Source organism: Protopterus annectens, chromosome 13.part0 (assembly GCF_019279795.1).
Source record: "Protopterus annectens isolate FY-2018-M chromosome 13.part0, PAN1.0, whole genome shotgun sequence".
In the NCBI taxonomy this organism is placed as follows: Eukaryota; Metazoa; Chordata; order Ceratodontiformes; family Protopteridae; genus Protopterus; species Protopterus annectens.
In genome coordinates, this window is record NC_056747.1 from 1,167,859,417 (window position 1) to 1,167,882,741 (window position 23,325).

Genomic DNA, 23,325 nt, shown 5'->3' on the forward strand with positions numbered 1-23,325 from the left:
AACCAAAGGAATTCCCCAAGTCTTTTCTTGGAATCTGAAAAGTCTTGACCTTCCCAATGGAAATGTTCCCTCAAGGTGTGCAAGGTTTCCCCAAAAGAAAAATCCTCAGGGGGGGATACAGAAGGAATGGACTGTTCTGCATCCGAATCCTCAAAAGGAGAGTAAGAGTGTTCCTCTGCATCAGAATGTTCTGATAAAATGGATCCCTGATCTGAAGAGGGGGATTCTTCCTCCACTCTGGGTCTCTTGTCAGGAGGGGGCTGGGAACCTCTGATAAGAGTTATTAGGTCCTCAGCCATTTTAAGCATCTGTTTCTTAGGCATGGGTCCAGGAGATGGGCCTTGAGCAGCAGGCCTAGGGTGAGGCCTGGCAGCTTTGGATTTAGTGAAGGCCTTAATAGAAAAGGAAGATGAAGGCCTAAATACACCATGGGTGGAGGTGGATCTGTCCACATTAGTAGGTTCGACATAAGCCGGGGCTTCGGTTGTAGTCTGTGAAAGGGCCGATGACCCAGCGGTCTCGGTACAGAAGACACCGCCAAAGGAGTGTCGTCGGTAGTCAGGGACTGCAAAGGCGTCTCGCTGAGAACCGGACCACGTGTAGCCTGTTTCAGCGTGGTGTCGGTGGAGACCGCGGTCTTCGCGTGTCGGTCCTTTCCTTGCGTTTTTGGATAAACGGTAGTCGGAGTGTCCACGACATTTTATAGTCAAAAGCTTTACCAAAAAGTGTTGTGCGAACTCCGCCCGACGCTTGATAGTGCGTTATTAAAGGTAGAAAGCGACAGCCCGAGACATCGTGGTCTGGGCCCAAACAAGGTATGCAAAGGGAATGGAAATCCTTATGCGGTATTTGCTTCCCACAAGAAATACAATTATTAACTTTTTCTGACATCGGTCTGAGGCAAGAAAAGTTTCAACGGGTACTTAGCTTTAGTGAAGACTTCGGTTCCAAATATTTTCGTAATTCAGGAGCTGGCCGACCGGCACTTGTGAACTGCTTCTGCTTCGGGCACCGCGCGGCATAAAAGACTGAAGAACATGGCGTCGGCTGTGTCTTATATAATCTGGCCTTCCTGACGTCAGAAGAGGGACCAAGACTTTGGAATTCGGCCGACCGAGGGACCGCCTGACAGCTGAAAACCCCATCTGTGATTATTGCAGCTGTATGCACGATGAACATCCCTGTAGTACCTGTCCAGCTTAAGTCAGGGGTCAGACTGGACTCTGAACATACATCAACAATGTCTAACAGGTGGAATAGCTAGGGGCCTGTGTTGTGGTAGTAAAAGGAAGTATCTGAGCCTTTTCTTAGATTCTGAAAAATCTTGGCTCTCCCAGTGGAAATGCTCCCTCATGGTATGCACGGTTTCCCCAAAAGAGTAATCCTCAGGAGGAGAGGCTGACAGGATAGATTCTTCAGCATCAGAATCCTCATAGGGAGGAAGAGAGTATTCCTGATCAGAAGAGGAATCAGATGAAATGGAAACCTGATCTGAAGATTCATATTCTGTCTCTTGCCTAGGCCTTTTATCAGGTGGGGGATGGGAACCCCTGATCAAAGTAATAGTCTTCGGCCATTTTGAGCATCTGTTTTTTGGGCATGGAGGCCTGTCTGGGAGGCTGTTGTACTTGTTTCTTTGTCTTTAAGGGTGCTTTAATCTTTGCCTTTGAAGCTGAAGTTGTTTTAATGTATAATTGAGTTGGTCTGAAAACACCCTCAGAAGCAGATGCCTGCTCAGCGGCTCCGGACCCATCTAAGGGAATAGTCTCCGAAGGTCCAATACCTTCAGCTTCCAGCGGCCTAGGTGACTCCATGTGGGAGTCGGTAGCGGCCTGCGGGTCTAAAGTAGCGGGCGTCAGGGGCTGCAAAGGTGCCTCACTGAGAACCGGTGACTGGCTTAGAAGAAGCCTCGTCTGATTTAGACCTCTGATGCCTGTCCTTTTCTTTTCGTTTCTTGTGAATTCCGGTAGTCGGATGGCTATCGGACGACATGGTATAATTAAATCTTCTGCCAAAATAGTGTAATGCAAAATCATACTGACGCTTAATAGTGTATTGGTTAAATCTAGCACAAAACCGACAACTAGCAACGTCGTGGTCAGGGCCTAGGCAAGGAATACAGTAAGAATGAAAGTCCTTATGAGGTATTTGCTTCCCACAAAAAATACAATTATTAACTTTTTCTGACATCGATCTGGAGCAAGAAAAAAGTTTCCCCAACGGGGTACTTAGCTTTTAATGAAGACTTCGGATCTGAAATTCGAACGTGAAAATCTCAGGAGTTGGCCGACCGGCACTTGCAAACTGCTTATGCTTCAGGCACCGCGCGGTAAGAAAGACTGAAGAAAATGGCGTTGGCTGCATCTTTTATACCCCTGGTGCACTGATGTCAGGGAAGAGACAACAGCAACCGACGCTGGACCTAGACTTTGGAATTCAGGCCGAATGAGGGTAAGCCTGCTAGCAGGATAACCCAAGTGTAATGACTGCAACAGTGAAACACGAAGAACATCTGCATGGGACTGAGTGCTTGGAGGTTGCCAATGTCCTTGTTAATGAGGTCCATGATCCACTCCATGGCCTTGCAGATCAGGCTAGTTAAGCTGATGGGTCTATAATTTCCTGGATCAGTGAATGCTCCACCTTTGTGCAAAGAGATGACAGTGGCTGTCATCTACTCGGTGGAATGAAGCCAGCACTCAGGCTTTGGTTGAATAGGGTGCCTAATGGTCCTGCAAGTTCCTGCCAGAGTTCATGGAGGATGCAGCCTGGGATGTTATCGGGTCCCATGGAGGCTGTATTTTTTGCCTTTGAGAGGGCAGTGATTACCTGCTCTCTAGAGATAAGGGGAAGGGGCAGGTGCTGGGGTTGTCCGGATTTACTGATGGGGAGAGAGGGTGAAGTTTTCACTGAACCCATCTGCCAGCAGGTTGGCTATACCTACAGTGTTTGTGTATGTGGTGTCCTTGACCACCAGTTCTGAGCAGATCTGGGTGCTTCCTTTGAGATTCTGGACATATATGTGAAGAAGGCTTTATGATTGTCTTTAGATGTGGCCAGTTTGGACTTGAAGTTTGCTTTGGAGGATTTCACTATTGCTCTTATTTGCTTGTTCATGCTAAGGAGAGATTGCTTACAATTAGGCACCTGCTCCTTCTTGGTCCTGGACAGCAATTTTTTCCTTTTATTATAGAATTTATCTATTGCAGATGTCCACCAGACAGGTTTACTCTTCCTTGAGTAGGAGGATTTCTTCCCGTCGGGTATTCCTGACTCCATGCAGCTATACAAACGCTTGTACAGTACTTTGGTGTAGGTTTGAACATATGTGCCAGCTCCTATGGAGGGGGAGTGGGCTGTGAAGCTGTTTATACCTTCCCTCAGGAGGTTGTAATCTGCTCTGGAGAATTTTTTGTTTGACCCTAGCTGGAGGGGGGGGGGTGACTTTGAAAGTAACCACTTTGTGGTCGGATCATGCCAGGGATGATGACACTGTAGGGATGCTGCAGTGGGTACTCATGTTGGTTAATACCAAGTCCAAGATATTTTCACCTCTTGTGAGGGTATCAACAAACTGGTCCAAGGCATTTGCACTGACTAAATCAAGGAACCTCTGGGCATTTGTGTATTGGCATGAGTATTTCTTCCAAGCTACGGTTGGATAGTTAAAGTCACCCCAGATCAGGGTAAAGTGCTGATTCTTGATAGATTCGAAGAGGTCCAGATAGGTGGAGTGGGCATCTTGAGCCAAAGTTGGGGGCCTATAGCTAGCTATGATTTGAATAGGGGTCTTGTCAATTGTTAACGAAACCTGGAGTGTCTCCTGTGCGTCATACTGTTTGACCACCCTGGAGGTGTGTATGCCTTTTATATATATATATATATATATATATATATATATATATATATATATATATATATTGCAACTCTACCTCCCTTTTCTTTGCTGCAGACGGTTTGGGGTCTGAATGTATGATAGGATGAATAACCTTGTATGGCCGGGGTGCTCTCCGCAGCTCTAAACCGGGTTTCTGTGACTGCACAAATATCAGCATCTTCCAGGGTTAAGAATGCTTGCAATGAGTGCAGTTTCACGTTTACACTTCTAGCATTTAGTAGCATGACCTTTAATTTAGATTCTGAAGCAGTCATGTGCATCAAAAGGGCAGTCCTTATGAAAAGAGATACAAACGGCTCGACCAAAAAGAGCCTGCTGCAAACAGTGTCTCTAGCAGCTACAAGAAGAGGGTTTTCCAGTATATGAATTTCAAATTAGATGAGGCGCCAAGCTCAAGGGACAGAAGAATCAGTATCTCAAGAATAAAGAAAATAACCCATGACAGAACTGTGGGAGCCTGAGTTGGAAGACCTCTTTCAAGGCCTTGTAAACCTTTCTAGAATGTCAAGGATTTGGAATCATGACCATAATGACTGTTTAAAATGGCCACCAGATAGACATTGAGAGAAAAAGTAACCAAGGCCACCATCAAAGATTTCCAACAAAGAACGTAAGAAATGGGGTACAGCCCCCCCCTGCTGACAGACAAAAAGGGTCCACACTCATCTTATTACATTTTCTTACTAGACGGCTACTGTACAAAGGTAATGAGAGAAACCACTTTAGATGACAAACCCTGGCACTTGTATCAGCAATGGAAGCATCAAGACAACTGGAGTCTCAACGTTAGAAAAATTAGAAAAATACTAGTCAAGTTATCACAGGTACCATAAGATGCCTACCTATATACACCTTTAATCAGATAAACTTAAAAGTTCTTGCCTCCCTGTGCAAACATTTAATAGTGCTCAACTCCTACAATGAGCAGGGCAGTACTTATAATTCTTGTGTACATTTCTGTCTACTCTTCCAATCTAGCTTAGCTTTAAAAGGTAGAAAACTTTTACTAAGTTTGACATTTAGAAGTAACATATTCCAAAGGCTAGGAATATGTTGAGTCTGGAATCTATCCCTCTAGCAAGTCTTATTGCAAAGAAATAGGGGGACATACAGGACTGGGTCTTTAATATCTCTAAAAGTAAGACATAGGTCATCTCAGAGTAGCTGGTAGGCTACCAAGTATAAGGGAAGTTGTGCTAATCTGTTCAGATAGTTGAATTTAAGGCCTTTACTTTTCTTGGTTAAAATCTTTGGGGCCTTTCTGGTGGGGTGATATGCTTGTATTTGTGCATAACAAAGGAAGAAAATACTGTGCTTAGCCAGGAAATTAACACAGGCCCTCTCACACCAGAGCTGGAATTATAACCATAAACAAACAAACCTTGCTTAGTTCTGGAGGACAAAGGGCTGAAGAAGAGAGAAAAAAGCCTGCCTGGTCCAAAAAAGGAAGAATGAGAATGACATTGGCCTTGTGTAGCTTGGCTTTTCAAATGATCGTCATCATTATGGAAACTGGGAAGTGTGTGGAAGACATCTGTCCACAAGTGAGCTAAAGAATCTTTAGCCTTCCCTCTAGGAGGGAGAATTAAAGAGGATAATTTGTTAAACGTGGTACTGGTTGAGGAAGCAAAGACATTACAGATCAGAAACTCCTGACAGTGGAAAATGTTCTTGGCTAGGGAAGGACTGAATGACCCCCCCCATGGGCAAAAGCACAAATTGTCCCCTAGGGAATATGCACCACCACCACTAAGAAGTGGTCTGACTGGACTGTCCACTGGCACACACACACAAAGACTCATGGCACAAAAGGTAAGAGTGAATCTTCTTTGTTTCTTGTTTTATCATTCTACAGTCATGCTGTTTGACTGACTGGAAAGAACTCCTTGTGGGAAAGTGTCTTGAAAGGTTAAGAAAAATTAGCAGAATGGTTCTCATCTACAGGACATGGGAAGTGAAATGCCAAGATAGCACAGGTTCTTTGGACCACCTTCCTTTGTAAACCACATGCCACCCTACTGTATACACATGCCAGCAGTCTCGGTTACTCCATGAGTTTGTAGTTGGAATGGATTTCTTAAATGGATGGTGCACAATCCATCTACCGGATCAAGTGCCTTGAATATTTGACATGATGGAGAAGCAAGTCAGAATGCTGAATCCAGTGAACACAAAGGATCTAGTAAAGGACTTGTGTGAAGTCTGGCACTAGGAACCAAGAAGACTAATGATGCCACCAACCTTACAGCCTTGGGGGAGGATTCTACCGACTGTCTGGGAGGATAAGGTGCTTGGCTGAGGCACAACTGTATGTCCTGGGGCAAAAAGGTCTGATACATCTTTGTACTATGGGTACACCTGACTAAGGACAGGACTAGAACTTGCAATACATGTGACTTGGCAAGGTTTGCTGTTTGATGGAGAATAGTTTAATAAGAAATTCTTCCTGATGGATAAAGTCATTGTGTCAGAGCAGCTAGAAGCCAGCAATCCACAGAAAAACCTCCACATCTCATGATTTGATGCTAGTTGCTACAAAGACGTGCATTTGATAAACACCCTGGGGACAGAGGTCAACCTAAACAGAAGGGAATGAAACTGGTAGTGACCAATTCTGAAAGTACAGAAATCCTCTGGGCCCTGGCAATCTTGATGTGGACAGATATCTTTGAAGCCCAAACACAGTGTATCCAGTCTCCTATGGGGAGACATGGGAAAAGCACTGTGGCCACACAAAAGGCCGCTTTGGTAGCAAGGCTTTTTAGGCCACTGAGATCCAGACTGGGCATCATGTCCTTAGATTTATTGTGCACCAAAAAGAATCTGAAATAATACCACAGTCCACTCTGGTCAGTTGGACCTTCACACACTGCTGTTTTGTTCTTTAGAACCACCACCTTTCTGACAAGGTGGGACACTGGGAAAGGGCAACAATAGGATACGAGGTGTGGAGAGGAATGGAATCAAATATCCCCTGGTAATTATCACCCTGATTCATGAATCCTGGAGATCTTTCTCCACAGAAGGAAAGAGGGAGAAGCTCACTTCAGCTAACTCTTGTGAGACACTGCTAGGCAGGAAGTAACGAGTGCTGTGATCCACCCAGAGGTTGACCTTGTCCTCCTACAGCTTAACCAGGAACTCAGCCATTGGACCCAACACCCCTTTGAGGGCAAGTCCAGAATGTCTACTTTCAGAAACTTCCTGCTAGTACAGCTCTGGGCCACATCAGAATTAAATCCAATGCTGGATGCATTGGTTTTATAAAGAGAGCAAACTTACCACCCATGATCATTAAGGATGTACTGTTTCCTTCTTACCTTTGAGATATTCGGTTACTTGCAGACTGAAAAGGAAGGGACCCCTGAAAGGGGCAGGGGGAACCAAAAAGATCTCCCCGGTGTTCTTAGTGAACTAGGTCAAATGCAGCCAGAGTTGCTGATGAATGGCGATATCCGATTCAGCTGCCTTAGCAGTCCTTCCATGGCAGTAAAGGTCACATGGATGACAAAGCTGATTAGACAGGAAGTAGTTTGGGCCTTGATGTTTTATTTTAAAAAGCCCTCAGGTAACCCTTATGCAAACACACTATAATTTGTTTGTTGCATCCCTCTGAAATGTGTAAAGTAGTTCAGTGCTCAAAAGGATAAGGTGATTGTATCTTGCAGTTACCATACAGGATTAAAGTCATATCTGTTGATCAGCTGCTTCCTGTAGTCAACTATACAGAGTTTGACTCCTTCCCCTTCCATTTGTCTGCTATGCAACTCTGAGCAAGTCATACAACCAGAGAGTGCTCCCAGGTCATCCCTGAAAAGGGAAACTTGCGTCCAGTAGGCCGGCCTCCCTAGTTAAAAAATACAACACACACATACGCTCACCTTTTTAAAATCCGTGCAGTGCCTGGGGTTCCTTGTCTGGGAGATGGACAACTGGGCTCTAAAGTAGGACCATTATTCAAGGTTGCCAGTGATATAGTAAAATCTAGCCTCAGAGTTCCTGTCAAAAACACACAACTTTAGAGGTTAGAAAACCTCTTCTGTCGTCTTATACCAGTGCTCCTGTGTCTGAGTTAGTTAGAAGAGAAGGTGTCATCCAAGAAGACTGGGATGGGAGATGTCATGTTTTCCAGAGTGTCCCCTAAAAAAGGATACCAGTTTTGTATGACAACCCTCTCACTGTTGCATTAACTAAAGGAATTCCCTGCATTTACGGTGATTGAGGGAAAAGAAAGTGGACTCTTCATCATCGTGAAAGTCCTCAGCTGGTAGATCAGACTCACTTTCCAAATGCATGGATTAAACAATGGATTTGTTTGCCTCTTAGAAGGGAATCAGAATCTCAGGACTCAAACAGCATATTTGTGATTAGAGTGAGAAGGGGACACCTCAAAGGAGATAAGGAGATAGCAGCAGGTGAGCTGAACAATAGGAATACCAGGCTTGGAAGAGGGCAAGTCTGAAGTCCCAACATCTGAAGACGTGCCCCAACATTATGGGGTGAGAATCAAAATGCACTATAGAAAATGTCAGTAACTGAAATTTCATTCATCACAGGAAAAAAAAACAGGCATCAGATAAAGCCGCTATTAGAAATGCTGATACCTTAAAGCTAGATACTAAAAAAATCTAATGTTGGAGCAGGCATTGGGACAGGTGCTGAAGGCAGTGACTAACCAACATTTCAGTAACGCACTAACATCTGTGCCACAAATACCGGCGCTAAAAGTATAAGCGCTAGAAGAAATGGGAACCAAGGTATCACTGGTATTGCAGAGGTGGACAGTTAAGGAGAAGAGGGCATCACCGGCAGTTGAAGCAGTGGTGCTGGGGAAAATTAACTGCCAGGATGAAATAAAGCCGAGGGCCTCTGGTGTTCTGAAACCATGGGAATAGGGGCTGCAAGTCTGTACCATGGTATTCAGTCTTTACAGGGTAGCAGCTAACAAGTAAGAATCAAGGGGCAAAACTGCAGAGACTTTGAAGTAAACAAAGAAAGAAGGGAGGCTTGAACCTCCGAGAATGCAAAAGAGGCAGACACAATTACTCCTGCAGAAGGGAGTTTAACAGTCCCCCCTAACAGATTGCCCATGTCTTTAACCACCAAACACCAGCATGACTCTTGGCCATCACTGACCTGTCACTGAAAAAGCTTATCTGACCTACATTTGGAAGTCTCTGGATTTTTGCAATACAAACTCTTGACTTCTGAAAATTTTTCTTATAAAATTATACTATTCAGCTCTAAAGAAGTAGAGACCAAAAGAGCAGCAAAAAGACTTGTGAACAAAAGAAAATTCTATAAAGCTTTCCTACAAACTTTCAGCAGTACTGTTACAACAAAAGCAGGGCACCTACAGGTGTCATGTTGAGGACCTAAACAATAGAGTCATGTGATGTGCTCATACATAGATGTGCTCATACATAGTTGGAACAGATCTGCCACAGGCATACACTTAGAAAAAAGTGGACAGGATGTTGTAGGTTCATAGGCAGGTATACTAGGCTAGCTGGTCTTATGGGCCATTTTAAGCCTAGGCAATTTCCCTTTTTGTGCTCAAAATAACCTATTCCATTTGGTTATAGACTGAACTTACCCATCCCATGGTCAATAACAGGAGCGGCCTTAGGTCAATTGGTTGGTGCCAAAAAGGGCTCCATGCTGGGGCCCCCACCACACCCGGGTGCACCCCATCTGGTCTCCCTCACCACCATAAATATACTGGAAATCTCTTGCTACAGCGGCGCCCTAGGCGGTCGCCTAGTTGGCCTATGCCTATGGTCAATAATAATATTACCTCTAATAAAAATAACTTGGATCATACCATAGAAAATTTGAGAGGACCCACATATGGGATAAATCATTTAGGAGCTGACCATGTCCATTAGTAGTTCAGGGTCAGTCCTGGAGTAAATTTTCTGTTTCCCATCCATAGATCTAAGTTGGTCTTGAACATGGATAGTGATTAACCTTGTTTTATGTGGATGGAGAGTTTATTTCGTGGTACACTCAGTGAGATACACCTGTCCCTACAAACTATTCTGTTTATGCTGCAGAAAAGGTTTAGATCCCTAGTCCAGGCATTTCTGAAGCCATTTAACTTGCTGATGTGCAGTAAAGGCATCAGAGTAAAGGATCAGAGGATGCTTTGTATGCCAGACACAGGTCACCTCTTAGCAATCTGTTCAATACAGAGTATAGTGACAGGGCTTGTATCCTTTTAGTAAGGCACTTATGTGGGCATTCTAGTGGTTGCATGTGTTTGGACAGATACATGCCAAAGGGGACATTATATTCAATGACTGAGTAAAAGGGGGGGGGGGCAATGGCATCCCTAGATCTAAACACAATCCATTAGTTTATAAGCACTTGAGAGTCCAGAAAAATGGCAGGCCAAGGCCTAATGCTGAGGAAACAACACTATCTTCCTAAAAGACAGTAAGAGAACGAGAAACTTGTGTGTGAGAACAAAGAAATAAGTGTGTTAGTGTTGGGGGGGTACACATATCATCCACTCAAAGCAACCAAAGAAGCCTGTGTTTATTTTCCATACCAAAGCTTGTATATGGTAAGGTAAAGACTTGTGGTAAGGTGGACTAGAGAGTGATGGTTGAATTGTGGACGATGGGAAGTGGGAAAGCATCTCAGCAGACCGGGACAGTGTTATCTGCCAAGTGGCACTAATGTCTACTGCTAACTCCTAGAGGTTACCTAAAGGACCTTCTTTTATTGAACAGATACCATCTATTCTTATTACTGGACATTTAATTTCAGCTCAGATTTACCAATATGACAATTTTACCACACCATTAAGTATGACAGTAAGCAACTATTAAAGTGTTACTTTTTTTTTTGTTTTTAAGCAGCATTCTGTTTAAAAGAAGAATGAAAACAACAGAACAACTCTATACGCAATGAAGTATTAAGAAAAAAAAGTGCTAGTGATAAAGCTACTGTGGTACAAGCTGTTTTTTTTTTTCAAAGAAAGATCCATCTAAAACTGCTTGTATGTGCCGTTCCCTTTGAAGTCCACTCAAGTATTTCTGTGTGCAGGGCACATAATCTGGTTAACTACTACAACCCCTGATAATGTTACATACCAAAATGCTCGTCATGCTTCACTCAAACAATACTTTTTTTTTTTTGCATTGTTTTGCATTTTATTTCCCTCAGCTGCTGATGACCTTAGACAGACGTTTCTGTCTTCATTGGTTCCTTATAAATGGTGATATCCAAGTGTGAAGCTCATCTCAGAGGGCAACCTCTGAAGGAAGCATGTAAGCACCAAGAAGGTTATAGACTATATTTCAGCAGGAGTGAAGAGTCAGGCAGACAGCTGTCACACTGAAGATCACAAAGATATTTTTTGTGTGCATGCTCCAATTCCTCCCAGCAAGCTGACTGATGTATTCAGGGTGAGCATGTATTCGGGGGGGGGGATGTCTTCTTCTGTGCAGTGATGCAGACCTGTAATATCCGGTCTACCCAACAGCTTGCTAACTCCTTCTGTCACCAAGTACTGGTTTCCACCAAGAACAAGGATATCAGGTACACAACCACTCCCCCTGCCCCAAGAAGCAGGCAATTCGGCTTAACCGGCAATGTTCAGCTTCCCTATCAACAGACCATCCGTCACCCAAGCTGCTAGCTGAACGTGGATCATTTGATCTAGTAGGGACCGGGAGTTCAGCCCCCTATGTCATAGAGCTGACACTTAACATGCATACTACACACACCAAGGCACAAAATAAAAAGGAAATGAAATCAGCAAACACACAGCATACCCAAAAATGTATGATTCTAACAGAAATGGCTGCAACTGAAGTGCACCAGCATCATTTATTAATTATGCAAGCTCTTTTCATCAATTTTTACTTATTTCATCTACATTTTGTTGACTGGGTTAAACTTATTGGGCACAGCCTATTTTCAGAAGGGACCAGGTAAAAGAAACTAAACAAGGTACATGTTAAATTTCAAAGCATAGACAATAATTCCCCCCCAAAAAATTGCTAAACCTAAAGTACTCCAAAAAATCTTAAAAGGAAAAATTATACTAATACAATACATTTAACTTACTTTCTAAGGCATAATCAAGAAATGCAGTTCTAGAAATTTATGTAAACGGGGTACATCTCAGTGGTAGAGCAACTGACTGCAGATCAAGAGATCTCTGGTTCAAATCCGGGTGCCCCCTGCAAGGGTGGTCTTGTGTAAAAAATGTAGAGGGGAAGTTAAAATGAGACTGTACAGGTGGACAAGGAAAACATGATGAGAAAAGTGGACACTTATTTGTGAGCTGAGGGAAAAAGTAATAGGATACATGAATGGCACATGAGAAGAATGAGAAAGTGTTGCAGTGAGATCTTCATGAACTTTTGAAGGGCACCCATTAGCTGTAACTGTTTTTTTTTTTTTCACCAGTTTCATAAACTGACAAGCTTAAAAAGTGGAGGCTGTACAATTAAACCCAGTTTGAGAATATACAACATCTGCAGTTCACTGAACTAGCCCAGCACGTAATACTGCCAGAGACTAGATAATGCCAGGTTACATACACAGCCAAGCAGAAACATACAATTGTGTAAAACTAAATAAAAAAAAAAAAAAAAAAAAAAAAAGATTAAAATGGCTTGCATAATATTTTAACTTTAGGTCATACCTCTGGGAATTCGACCAGTTCCCTTGCATGTAGGGCAATTGATACTCTCCTGGTCTGCAATTTCATGGTATGGAACATAAGAGTCTGTTTCTCCATTGCCAGTACTCCCATAAGAATGTGAATGGCTCACTCCAGCAACAAGATCCTTTTTGGAGTCTTCATCTTCATCGTTGTCTTGGCTCACAACATGTTTTAAATGCGACCAGACCTTTTTCATGGCTTGTCTTTACTGAAAGACAAAAAAATACATGCATGCATTTTTAATATTGCAAAATACACATATTGGACTAATGTATACAAATATTACCATAATGTCTACAATTTTTAGAGTAGTACTGAATGAATAATTAATCTATGCCAAATAAGACCACTGCAGTCTGAACCAGTGTCAACACCATTTTGGCAAGGTAGTCCTGGATATTTAAAGAACTGTAATAAAATGTAGAGACATAACCCAATCGGCACAGTCTCTTTAAAGACACAAACAAGACTAAAAAAAAAAGCTAGTCTTCACATAAACAATTGCACTGCAGCATATTAATTTAGTTTGTCTTATTTGCACACTGGGTTGGGTCCAGGGACCCTTTTCAGCCACAAGGAAGAGGCACACGTTTCCAATGCAGATAAGAAGGAGCAGTCAATACATACACAAGAAGTGAAATACTTCATACAGTTTACATGAATAATTACAATAAACATAATTAAAATACAAAATAGAAAAAAAAAAACAGTCAAAACATACAGTGTCTAGAATATAATTAGTCAGTCAATGTCACGGTATATTTGTGGTTTGTCCCAGTAGACGTAAATAAGACTGGTAAATAGTAGCTAATGAAAAAAAACAAATTCCAAAGGAATATTTACATAGTTGTTTTTAAGTCTTCTGCACCTACCAAGCAAAGTTTGCAGAAGTACAAACCACAGAATTTTACATCAATATATCAAAGGAGAAACGAAACTTTATTCAACCAGCTGCTTTTTTCCACTGACTTAACCAAAAACAAATGCAGCATTCAAATGCACTAGCTACATATTTTTCTTGACACATTTCATGCATATTAACTGTTCTTTTTTATGCATGAACTTCCACTTATATTTTTAAGAAATTTGTCCAGAGCATACTTCCCCATTTTTTTAGAACTGGTAAATCTCCATTCTTGTAAGAGTCTTGTACCCTTCCTGCTAGACACATCACAACTCACAATAATCTCAGTTGATTTCCTGTCTTTTATCTTACACCATCTCATAAATACACCTGATGGACTGCTCACTACTAGATTTATAAGATACCCATTTCTTGAAACAATTTAGTTACGCAAGATAAAGTCTGCTTACCTTAAGGGATTTTTTTCTGCAACTATCTTTCAGACTCTTCTAAAATAAATGTTTAACAATACAATGACTCTCCATAAATACCTTGCCTTACTATGATTTTATGTTTGAGAAATGTGCACATACTGCTGTTTTATATGCGTCTTAAACATATACTTGCTTTACACACTGTTCCTCATATGACCAATATTACAAACTGAAGATAATACCTGGCACATATTCAACCATAATTCTTCTCATGTCGTCAAGTCTACAACAATGCATTTTGTGTGTGTGCATGTCCTTTCAGTTCTGATATATTCTGCTCGTATGTGCGTGTGTGTGTCTCTGAGTTCTGATATACTGTGTGTGTGCGTGTGTGTGTGACAGAAAGAGAAAATTCTTATATGTTCTGAAAAGTGTCCCAATTTTTTTCTACTGTATCAGCAGACTGTTCACAGTGGACAGATACTCAAGTATATGGCCCCATTTATCAGACTAGATTTTAAGGTTTCTACTTCAAGCAAGAACCAACAAGTGCCTATCCATTTGGTCAAACTTCTATATGTGTGCCAAAGAAGCAACTTGCAAAGTAACCCAACCATCGATAATGTGCCATGAGGCACAATATTGTTGCCTTTCTGGAGCCAGTTGTGAAGGGGACATATGAGCAGCAAGGAAAGGACACACATGAAAGGGGGTTCTGAACCCTTGACTGACAAACCAACATATGATGCCCAATGCTTACTTGGCACTTAATGTGAATGTTTTGTGGAGTGACATGGGTGAGGAAAGATTAAAATGTGATCTGTCATTACTAGACGCATCTCACAGGAGAAAGCGAGAGCTCAAGCAGGCAAATATCAAGCCCAGTAAAAAGACAAGTGCTAACAAAAATAAAAAATAGTTCAGATAAAGTAAATTTAATTGTCAGTAAATTTAACTGTCAGTATGTTATTAAACAATATTAAATACACTGGTTAGATTTATCAACAGTTGTAAAGTTGCTTATTCGGCGACATCATCTTTATCCAACTCAGGGTCATGCAGTAGCCAGAGCCTATCTCAATATTCAAACAGCAAAAAGCAGAGAAACTAATCAGGAGTCGACACCAATTATCTGCAGAACATACACAGGCTCACACACTGTACACATACATCTACAAGTAAACGTGGAGAACTAGTAATTCACCTATACACACAGGCTCACACACTGTACACATACATCTACAAGTAAACGTGGAGAACTAGTAATTCACCTATACACACAGGCTCACACACTGTAAACATACATCTACAAGTAAACGTGGAGAACTAGTAATTCACCTATACACACAGGCTCACACACTGTACACATACATCTACAAGTAAACGTGGAGAACTAGTAATTCACTTATACACACAGGCTCACACACTGTACACATACATCTACAAGTAAACGTGGAGAACTAGTAATTCACCTATACACACAGGCTCACACACTGTACACATACATCTACAAGTAAACGTGGAGAACTTGTAATTCACCTAGTGACATGCCTCTGGGGCAAAGTAGAATATCTGATAAAAACCCACTCATACACAAAGAGGGCATGCAGAGTCTGCAGAGAAGGCACCCCAGCAGGCTACTGACTTGAAGAACCAAGACCTAGTGTAGGAAGTTATACTAGCCACTGCACTACTGTCCCATCCACCTAAAAAGAACTAGAATGACCAGCCTGCATCTGCATACCACAACACATATTAGTAAGTCTACCAGAGACCATGATGTGCCTGCAAATGGTCTATAGTGACCATTGTACTACCCTGGTAAACAAACTGAAACAAACAAATAAATATTTGGCTTCATGAGTTACAACATATATCAAAACATGGCAGATCATCACTCATTCCACTGGCACTTCAACAACAGCCTCACCAGTGGTGGAGAATGTTTTTGTTTTTGGTGACTGCCCTAAGAGACCAGAAAGATGAAAAAGATGACTTGGCGGGGGGGCTAAAAGTTACTCAGTTTCAGACAACAGCTAGCAGTACGGCTGGATCAAAACGGACTCAATGCAAATAAGGTGCAGAAAGTTGAAAGACTGCAAAAAATGACTAAGCATTGAAACTGTCCTCCAAAAAACAGTTTGGACTCTGAGCAAAAAATAATTAAGAGTGGATGTTAGTCAGGAACATATCCTAGTGATAACAATGCATAATCCCTACAAAAGAGAACAGACGAGCATATACTTTTTCCACGAGGGGTTCTTTTACATAATCAGTGCTGCAAATTAAGTTTCCACCATCAGTCATAATCACTACCAAAACATTCAGAATTCAAGTTTTACAACTTGGGAAATACTGGAATGCTAAGTTAGCAGTCCAAACTCCACACTGACGAAAAGAATCTTGGTTAAAATTGGTATCCTTGAAAAGGGGCACTGCTTTAGAGGTACTTCTTTGTAACCAACCTCTAAAGTAGTGCCATTTCAAGGATACTAATGAAAACTGTTAAAAAAACGTTTGACTTTAATACAGTGTTAGATTGCTTATAAATTAAGAATCTGATACAAAAACTACCCACTCTGGAGAGAATTCATAAATAACTGCATGTGTGGCACCACAAAGAGAAAGCAACTCATAACAGTTCACTGCACTGAAACGCAAAGATTTGCAAGTGATCAATATGAGATCTGTTCAGTATCACAGTCACTTGCAAATGGAGTGTTTTGTGGTCATGGCCGATGCAAAATACATCCCCCCACATCTCAATCAACTAAGCCATCAGAGAAATTGTGTGGTATGACAATTCACAGAAGCAACACAAGTGTATGTGACCATTAGCTGCATACATCTAGTGTCTCCTCCAGGGAATCAATCTACTGCATACTGTGGTGTGCTGTTAACAGAGCAGAAAATACTTTACCTGCACAGTGCAGTGCAATGCAGTTACAGTTTCTTCAATGCACAGACATTTCAGGAGCAATTAATGGGATTCTGTACTTTGCTAATTATGAGCATGTTTGAATCCCACTTCAGCCAAGCAGCGCATCTCTGACAAAGTGACCTAATATCTTTGCTCTGCCAAAGTAAATGTTTATAAATCCTGGCCTCAAAGTAAAAATGGTTAGTTAGTACGATGTAGTGTTAAATAACAAAACAAAAGAAAAAAATCAGTGCAACATCACAGCTGCTTCATTCTCACAGACAAGTAAATTATTCTGAACTAGTATAAATTTACAGAATAAGTACTACATCAGAGAAGCTCACATAAATGGTAAGGGACTAGCTTTGAAGTAGCAGTGACTTACAGAATAAGTATTACATCACAGCAACTCATTTTCACCAGGGAAAAAAGTAATTTACTCAGGTGCACCTCAGCAACTTAAAATGAGAATGACTTATTTTTAAGCAAAACTATTACATCAGAGTAACGCACTCACATCAACATTACTGATTTACGCTGACAAAGCAGTGATTAACAGAATCAGTGCTGCACCACAGGAACTCACAAGGAGCAAACCACATGCTTTGAAGCAGCTGTGACTTTGCAGTGACACATTATCAGGATTACAACACAGTAACATTTACACTGACAAGAAATTACCGACTCTGATGATTAACTTTCATTGACATTGATGGCCCGATACACTACAGATCGAGTATTACACCACAGTAATTCATTTTTAACTGGAAATCTGCTGCTCTAAGTATGGATTAATATAATCAGTATTTAAAGCACAGTTATGCCAAGAGTGACCTGCTCCATCAGAAACTCACCTATATTACCTTCTTAATGCCATTACTTGCAGTTTGTTTAAAATAAAGAAGTTATGTCTTACCATAACGCTCCATCTGTATTGTTGATCTTCGTTCAGTCATTACGTATGGGTTATCTGTTCCGACCTTGGAATCGAGCCGGCCATCTTCCAAGCTCGTGTCAGCTACAAACTCTTGAGCTAAACTCTTACCCATAATTCCCCTCTCCCTGTTGCCTCAGACTGAGTTTGCAAGTCAAAAGAAGGTAGAGACTACCTCTGGTCAAATAACCTAAGAGAACCGGATGGTGAGATCCACTAGAAGCCACAGGAGGGGGAAGGAGGGAGGGTCGTAAAGAAGGAGGGAGGGTCGTAAAGACTGAACGAGGATCAACAATACAGATGGAACGTTATGGTAAGACATAACTTATTTATCTGATATTGTTAATCCTCGTTCATTCCTTACGTATGGGACAGAGTCCCCAACTACCTCTATTCCTGGGAGGCTCTCATGGAAGAACATTCCTGAGCACCATAGAACCAAAAGATGCTCTTCCCCTGGAGGCCAAATCCAATTTGTAATGATTGATGAAGGTATGAGGTGTAGCCAAAGTTGCAGCTGCACAGATGTCATGTAAAGAAGCTCTGGCATGAAAGGCAGCAGAAGTTGCCACCGACCTTGTCGACTGAGCCTTCATGGTAGTAGGCAATGGAATATTACGTTGTGTTGAATGATTGGGAAAGAAAACTGGCAATTCAATGGTTTGATTAATGGACATTTCAGAGATCACTTTTGGCAAAAATGAAAGATTAGTTCTCAAAAATACTCTCTCTATGAAAAATCAAGTATGGACTCTTGATGCATAAAGCTTGAAGCTCAGAGATATGTCTGGCAGAAGTAATGGCGACCAAAAACAAGGTTTTCCATGACAAATATTTGAGGTCGCAAGAAGAAGAAGCTGGTTCGAAGGGTGGCATTGTCAGAGCTTGTAGAATAACATGTTCCATGGCTGAACAGGTTCTCTAAAAGGGGGCTTCAAATGATTCACACCTTTTATGAAGGTCTTGCATACTTTGTGTGACATAAGAGAGGAGTCTTGGACACCCTCATGGAAATTAGATATTGCAGCCAAATGAACTCTAATGGTAGAGGCCAATAGACCCGACTGAAATAAGTCGGCCAGAAACTCTAGTATTATCGATACTGGTGCTGAAGGGATCTACTTTTTTTTTTTTCAGCCAACAGGTAAATCTTTTCCACTTGCTTAGATAAGTAATTCTAGTGGAAGATTTAGGAGATGCAATAAGAATGTCCCGTACTGGTAAAGAAAGATCATTCTGCCTGGCAATCAAGGGAATTGGAGGAGCCAAACTGTGAGCTTCAAACTGTCCAAGTTGGGATGAATCAGGTTCTGCGGATGTGAGATCAACTCCGGGGTTGGATGGAGAATCCATGGTTGATCTAACAGGTGAGGCCAATGGAAGGGGAACCAAATCTGACGAGGCCAATATGGTGCTATGAGGATCACCTTGCTCTTCAACCGACGGGCTTTCTTCAGAAACTGGGGAATGAGGGAAAAAGGTGGGAATGCATAAAGAAGACCCGAGGGCCAATCGTGGACTACAGCATCCCTGGGTGACTGTCCCGGAGGGAATCAGGGCAAAGTAGTTCTGCATTTGTAGATGGTCGGGGATGCAAAGAGGTTGCAGCAAGGACAGCCCCAGTGGTGGAAGACGTCCGCCGCTATCAAGGGATTCAGGGACCACTCGTGAGGTTGCAGAATGCACCTGCTGAGTCTGTCTGCTATCACGTTGGAACTCCCAGGACGTTGCTAGAAGAAAACGGTTAGTAGCCATCGCCCATTGCCATATCCTCATAGCCTCTCGACAGATGGGGTAAGATTTGGTTCCACCTTGTTTGTTGATGTACCAGACCACCGCCATGTTGTCTGATTGAATCACAATCGTCCCAGACAGCAGCAGGGGATGGAATGCTTCTAGAACATTTATATGCACTTGGGCCTCCAATTCGGACCAAGTGCCTTGGACTGTTTGTCCCTGACATAGTTCCCCCCCCCCCCCAATCAGGGAGACATCCGTGGTCACTGTAGCCTTGGGTTGCTGGGGGGAGAAGGGCAAGATCATTGTGACGGGTTGTGGGTCATCCTCCAATTTAAATCCTGTTTGCACCTGTGGGTTATTCGAATCTTGGCTGAAAGAGGATGCTGAAAAGAATACCATTGGGTGAGCAGTAGCCATTGTAGAAGCCTCATATGAAACCTGGTCAGGGGAACAATGGTGATGGAGGCTGCCATGAAACCCAACAGCTGTAGAACAGAGTGAGCTGTGGATTTCTCCCCTGAAAGGATTGGGATCAGATGTTGCTTTATCCTCAGAATTCTGTGCTCTGGAATGGATGCTCTGCAATTCTTTGTATCCAAGATGACCCCTATGAATTCTGTGGGCTGAGATGGGGTGAGATTGGATTTTTGCCACTTTATGGTTATGCCTAGCCTTTGTGCAGCAAGGAGAGAGTATGCCAGGGCTTCTTCCAACAGATGTCTGGTGGGGGTGGAAATGAGCCAGTCTAAGTATGGAAACGCTTGGAATCCTTAAAGTCGCAAGTGAGCTGTGATGACTGCCATGCACTTTAACACACCAGGGGCTGTAGAGAGTCCAAAGGGCAGTACTCTGAACTGGTAGTGACAGGCTCCCACACGGAAGCACAGAAATCTTCTTGATGGCCTGTCCAATTTTATGTGGTAGTACGCATCTTGAAGATCCATCGAGCACATCCAATCGTTTTTTTTCCAAGAGCGGGAGGATAGATTGTATTGTGACCATCCGGAATTTCTGTACTCTCACAAACTTGTTCAATACACTGAGATCCAAAATTGGTCCCCAGTCCCCAGTTTTCTTTGGCACCAAAAATAGTCTTGAGTAGAATCCGGATCCTATCTGGTCTGGAGGGACTATTTGGAGGATTCTCTTTCTTAGCAGCTTTTCTATCTCTAGTGCTGCTTCTTCCATTTGACTGGGTGGAACGTCGGGAAGATTTTTTGAAGGGACGGGACAAAGATCGAAGGGGATATGATAACCTCTGGTTATAATCCTTTGTACCCAAGAATCGGTAGTGATGCTTAGCCAGGCAGAAGGGTACAAGGAGAAACGACCCCCAACCACTTCCAGAGGAAAGGAGTTGGGCCGCTCTTCAGGAGCGCTGGCAGGATTGGCCAGGAAGAGAGTCCCTGGAACCCTGGTTACGCAGACCCCCTCTGCCCCAAAAGGGGTGTCTGACCTGCGAGTTCCCCCTCTGCCTCTAGGGGAGAACTCGGCCTGTGTGTCACGGAATGGACCCTGAGATTTCTTGAACCATATCTTCTCACTCTTTTGGTTTAGGGAGAAAGCATGTTGAGTGGAAGAATAATGGACACCTACGGCAGAAAGGGTCTTACCATCCTGTTTACACCTGGCCAGTGTGCTTTTAACTTTGGGTCCAAACAACAAAGAGGCCTCAATGGGAGCATTAAGAAAGGAAGCCTTAAAGGGTTCCGCGAAACTTCACAAGCACATCCAGGCTCGTCGTCTCAAGACCACAGCTGAACCCACCGCTCTAGCTGCTCCTTCTGATGCGTGAGATATCAGTCGCATGGAGGAGTTAGATATTGACTCAGTGGTGGCCAGCTGAGAGGCCACTTTGTCATGGACCTCATCAGACACGGCTCCAGCCAAGGTTTGAGACCGCTCGAAAATCAAATCCCTTTGAAGCCTGGTAAAGTGTGCCATATAATTCAGGGACCTGATAATAAAGGTCGCTGATGCAAAGGTGCACTTCCCTATCCTGTCCAGTGCCCAGGACTCTGTTAGGTGGGTGGACAGTCTGGCTTTCTTCTTCCGCCAGATCCTTTTTGGTTGCGGCTGCCACCACCAGAGCATCCACAGGAAGACCTTTAGACCAATGGGGATCTGTAGCAGTGGGGGACAAAATCTTATCTGGCCTCTGGGAAATAGCCTTGACGGTGTCAGGAGCTATTGACGCACGCTGCACGATGAGCCAGACAAGTTAATCGGCAGGTGGAGTAACCCAGGAGGTAGGGGGCCAGGTGCGAAAAGCCTGCAGGAACACAGACTCCTCAAAGGTCGGATTACAGGGCTGCCAGTCACCTCTCTGTTTAAGGATTTCGAGGATATCACCAAAGGATACCTCAGAGGGTGACCAAGGGGATCCTTCCCCCTCAAAGTCTGTGTCTTCAGTGAGGGACTCCTCTGTGGATTCCATGTGCTTCCTCTTACATGAACGTTTCCAGTGAAATTCCTCAGAGGGAGAAGCTGGGGAAGACAACAGAAAGGGGGTTTCCTGTGGGAATTTGTCCTGAGGCCCTTGCGCCTTTTGTCCTCTAGGTGCAACTTGTGAACGCAGTGGACTAGTGGAGGGTGGGGGATAGACAGCACAGTATCGCCAGCAGAAGCCAGAGCCTTCTCCATCAGTTGGAAGGCCGGTCCACCTGAAGAGGGGTGAGTGTCCAGGATAGGGGTCACTCCTCCCCTAAATGGCTCAGCCTGCCAACCCGGAGTCCCTGGATGGCTGTGAAACAACAAATTACACGTGTCACAACTGTCATCCTGGGTCGTAACAAAACTCTCCTGCCAGGAAGGCAACTGCGGTTCCTTAGTGAGATCCATAAAGGGAACCGTAGAGGGGGAAGACTGTGCTATATCAATGGACTTCAAAGGTAATGAAGGAGGAGAATAATAAGGGGTCTTTTGCAATGGGTGATCACCTCCAAAGGAAGGACAGGCCCTGGGGGGGGCGGGATACCTCTGGCCAGAAGCACTTGATCCACAAGACGCAGCACGTTGTGTTCGGGAAGGCTTCTAGTGGACCTCACAGAGACCGAGGGTGAAACAGGTCTGTCCACAGAAGAAACAAGCTCATTGCCCACCTCACCAGTCCGCACAGAGAACAACGGTGCCGAGAGGGACTGGACTACGGGTGTCTGCACCGAGGAAATCAGGTGCCGAGGTCACGGTCTGCACTGACAAAAGGGTCGGTGCCAAAGTGGTTGCCGGTACCGAAGCTGGAACTGACAAACTTGGTGCCAATAACTGAGGCATCGGTTCCGAGAAAGATGTCAGAGCCGACATGGTCAAGGTCTGCGCTGACTGAACAGTTGGTGCCGGTGTAGTAGTCGCAATAGTCTGAACCGAGGAGCCCCTTGGTACTGATATGGTAAAGGCTACAGGAGAAGATGGAGCAGATATCACTGATGGCGCCAAAGGCCTAGGCACTGAAAGCACGGGGGCCAACTGAGTGAGCTCCGAAGCAGAAACTTTAGCCTTCTTAGGTCTTGGTTGGCGGGAGTCCCCAGCCGGGGACGAAGGCAAAGACTTGGCCTTAGTAGGATCATCCAAAATTTTCTTATGGGCTCTAGGAGGGGTTGAAGCCTCCGACCCAGAAATAGCCTCTGAAAGGAAGATTTGAGAAGTCCCTTCAGCAACAACTTATTTTTCCTTTCAAAGTTCTATTGGAAATATTTTTACAAATACCACAGGGCGGGTCAATAGATAAGTGGGACACACCCAAGCAATAAACACACAGAGTGTGCATCTGATGTAGGTAATTTGTGTCCACAATCAGAACACCTTTTAAATCCTAGACTACCTTTTTTTATCTGCCATGATAGAAAAGGAGACAGAAGAAAAGGAATGGTAAG

The 23,325-nt window shown here is 43.3% G+C and overlaps 1 protein-coding gene across 2 annotated transcripts in view; it reads right to left on the reverse strand.

The window, feature by feature from the left end:
• Nucleotides 1–23,325, reverse strand: part of TMEM106A (transmembrane protein 106A) — a 759,441-nt gene that overhangs the window by 557,866 nt on the left and 178,250 nt on the right. For both annotated transcript variants that reach the window (XM_044055169.1, XM_044055170.1), the window contains exon 2: nucleotides 12,561–12,789. In XM_044055169.1, coding sequence (XP_043911104.1) covers nucleotides 12,561–12,777 — 217 coding nt within the window. In that variant the 5' untranslated portion in view covers nucleotides 12,778–12,789. The remainder of the gene's footprint in view (nucleotides 1–12,560; nucleotides 12,790–23,325) is intronic.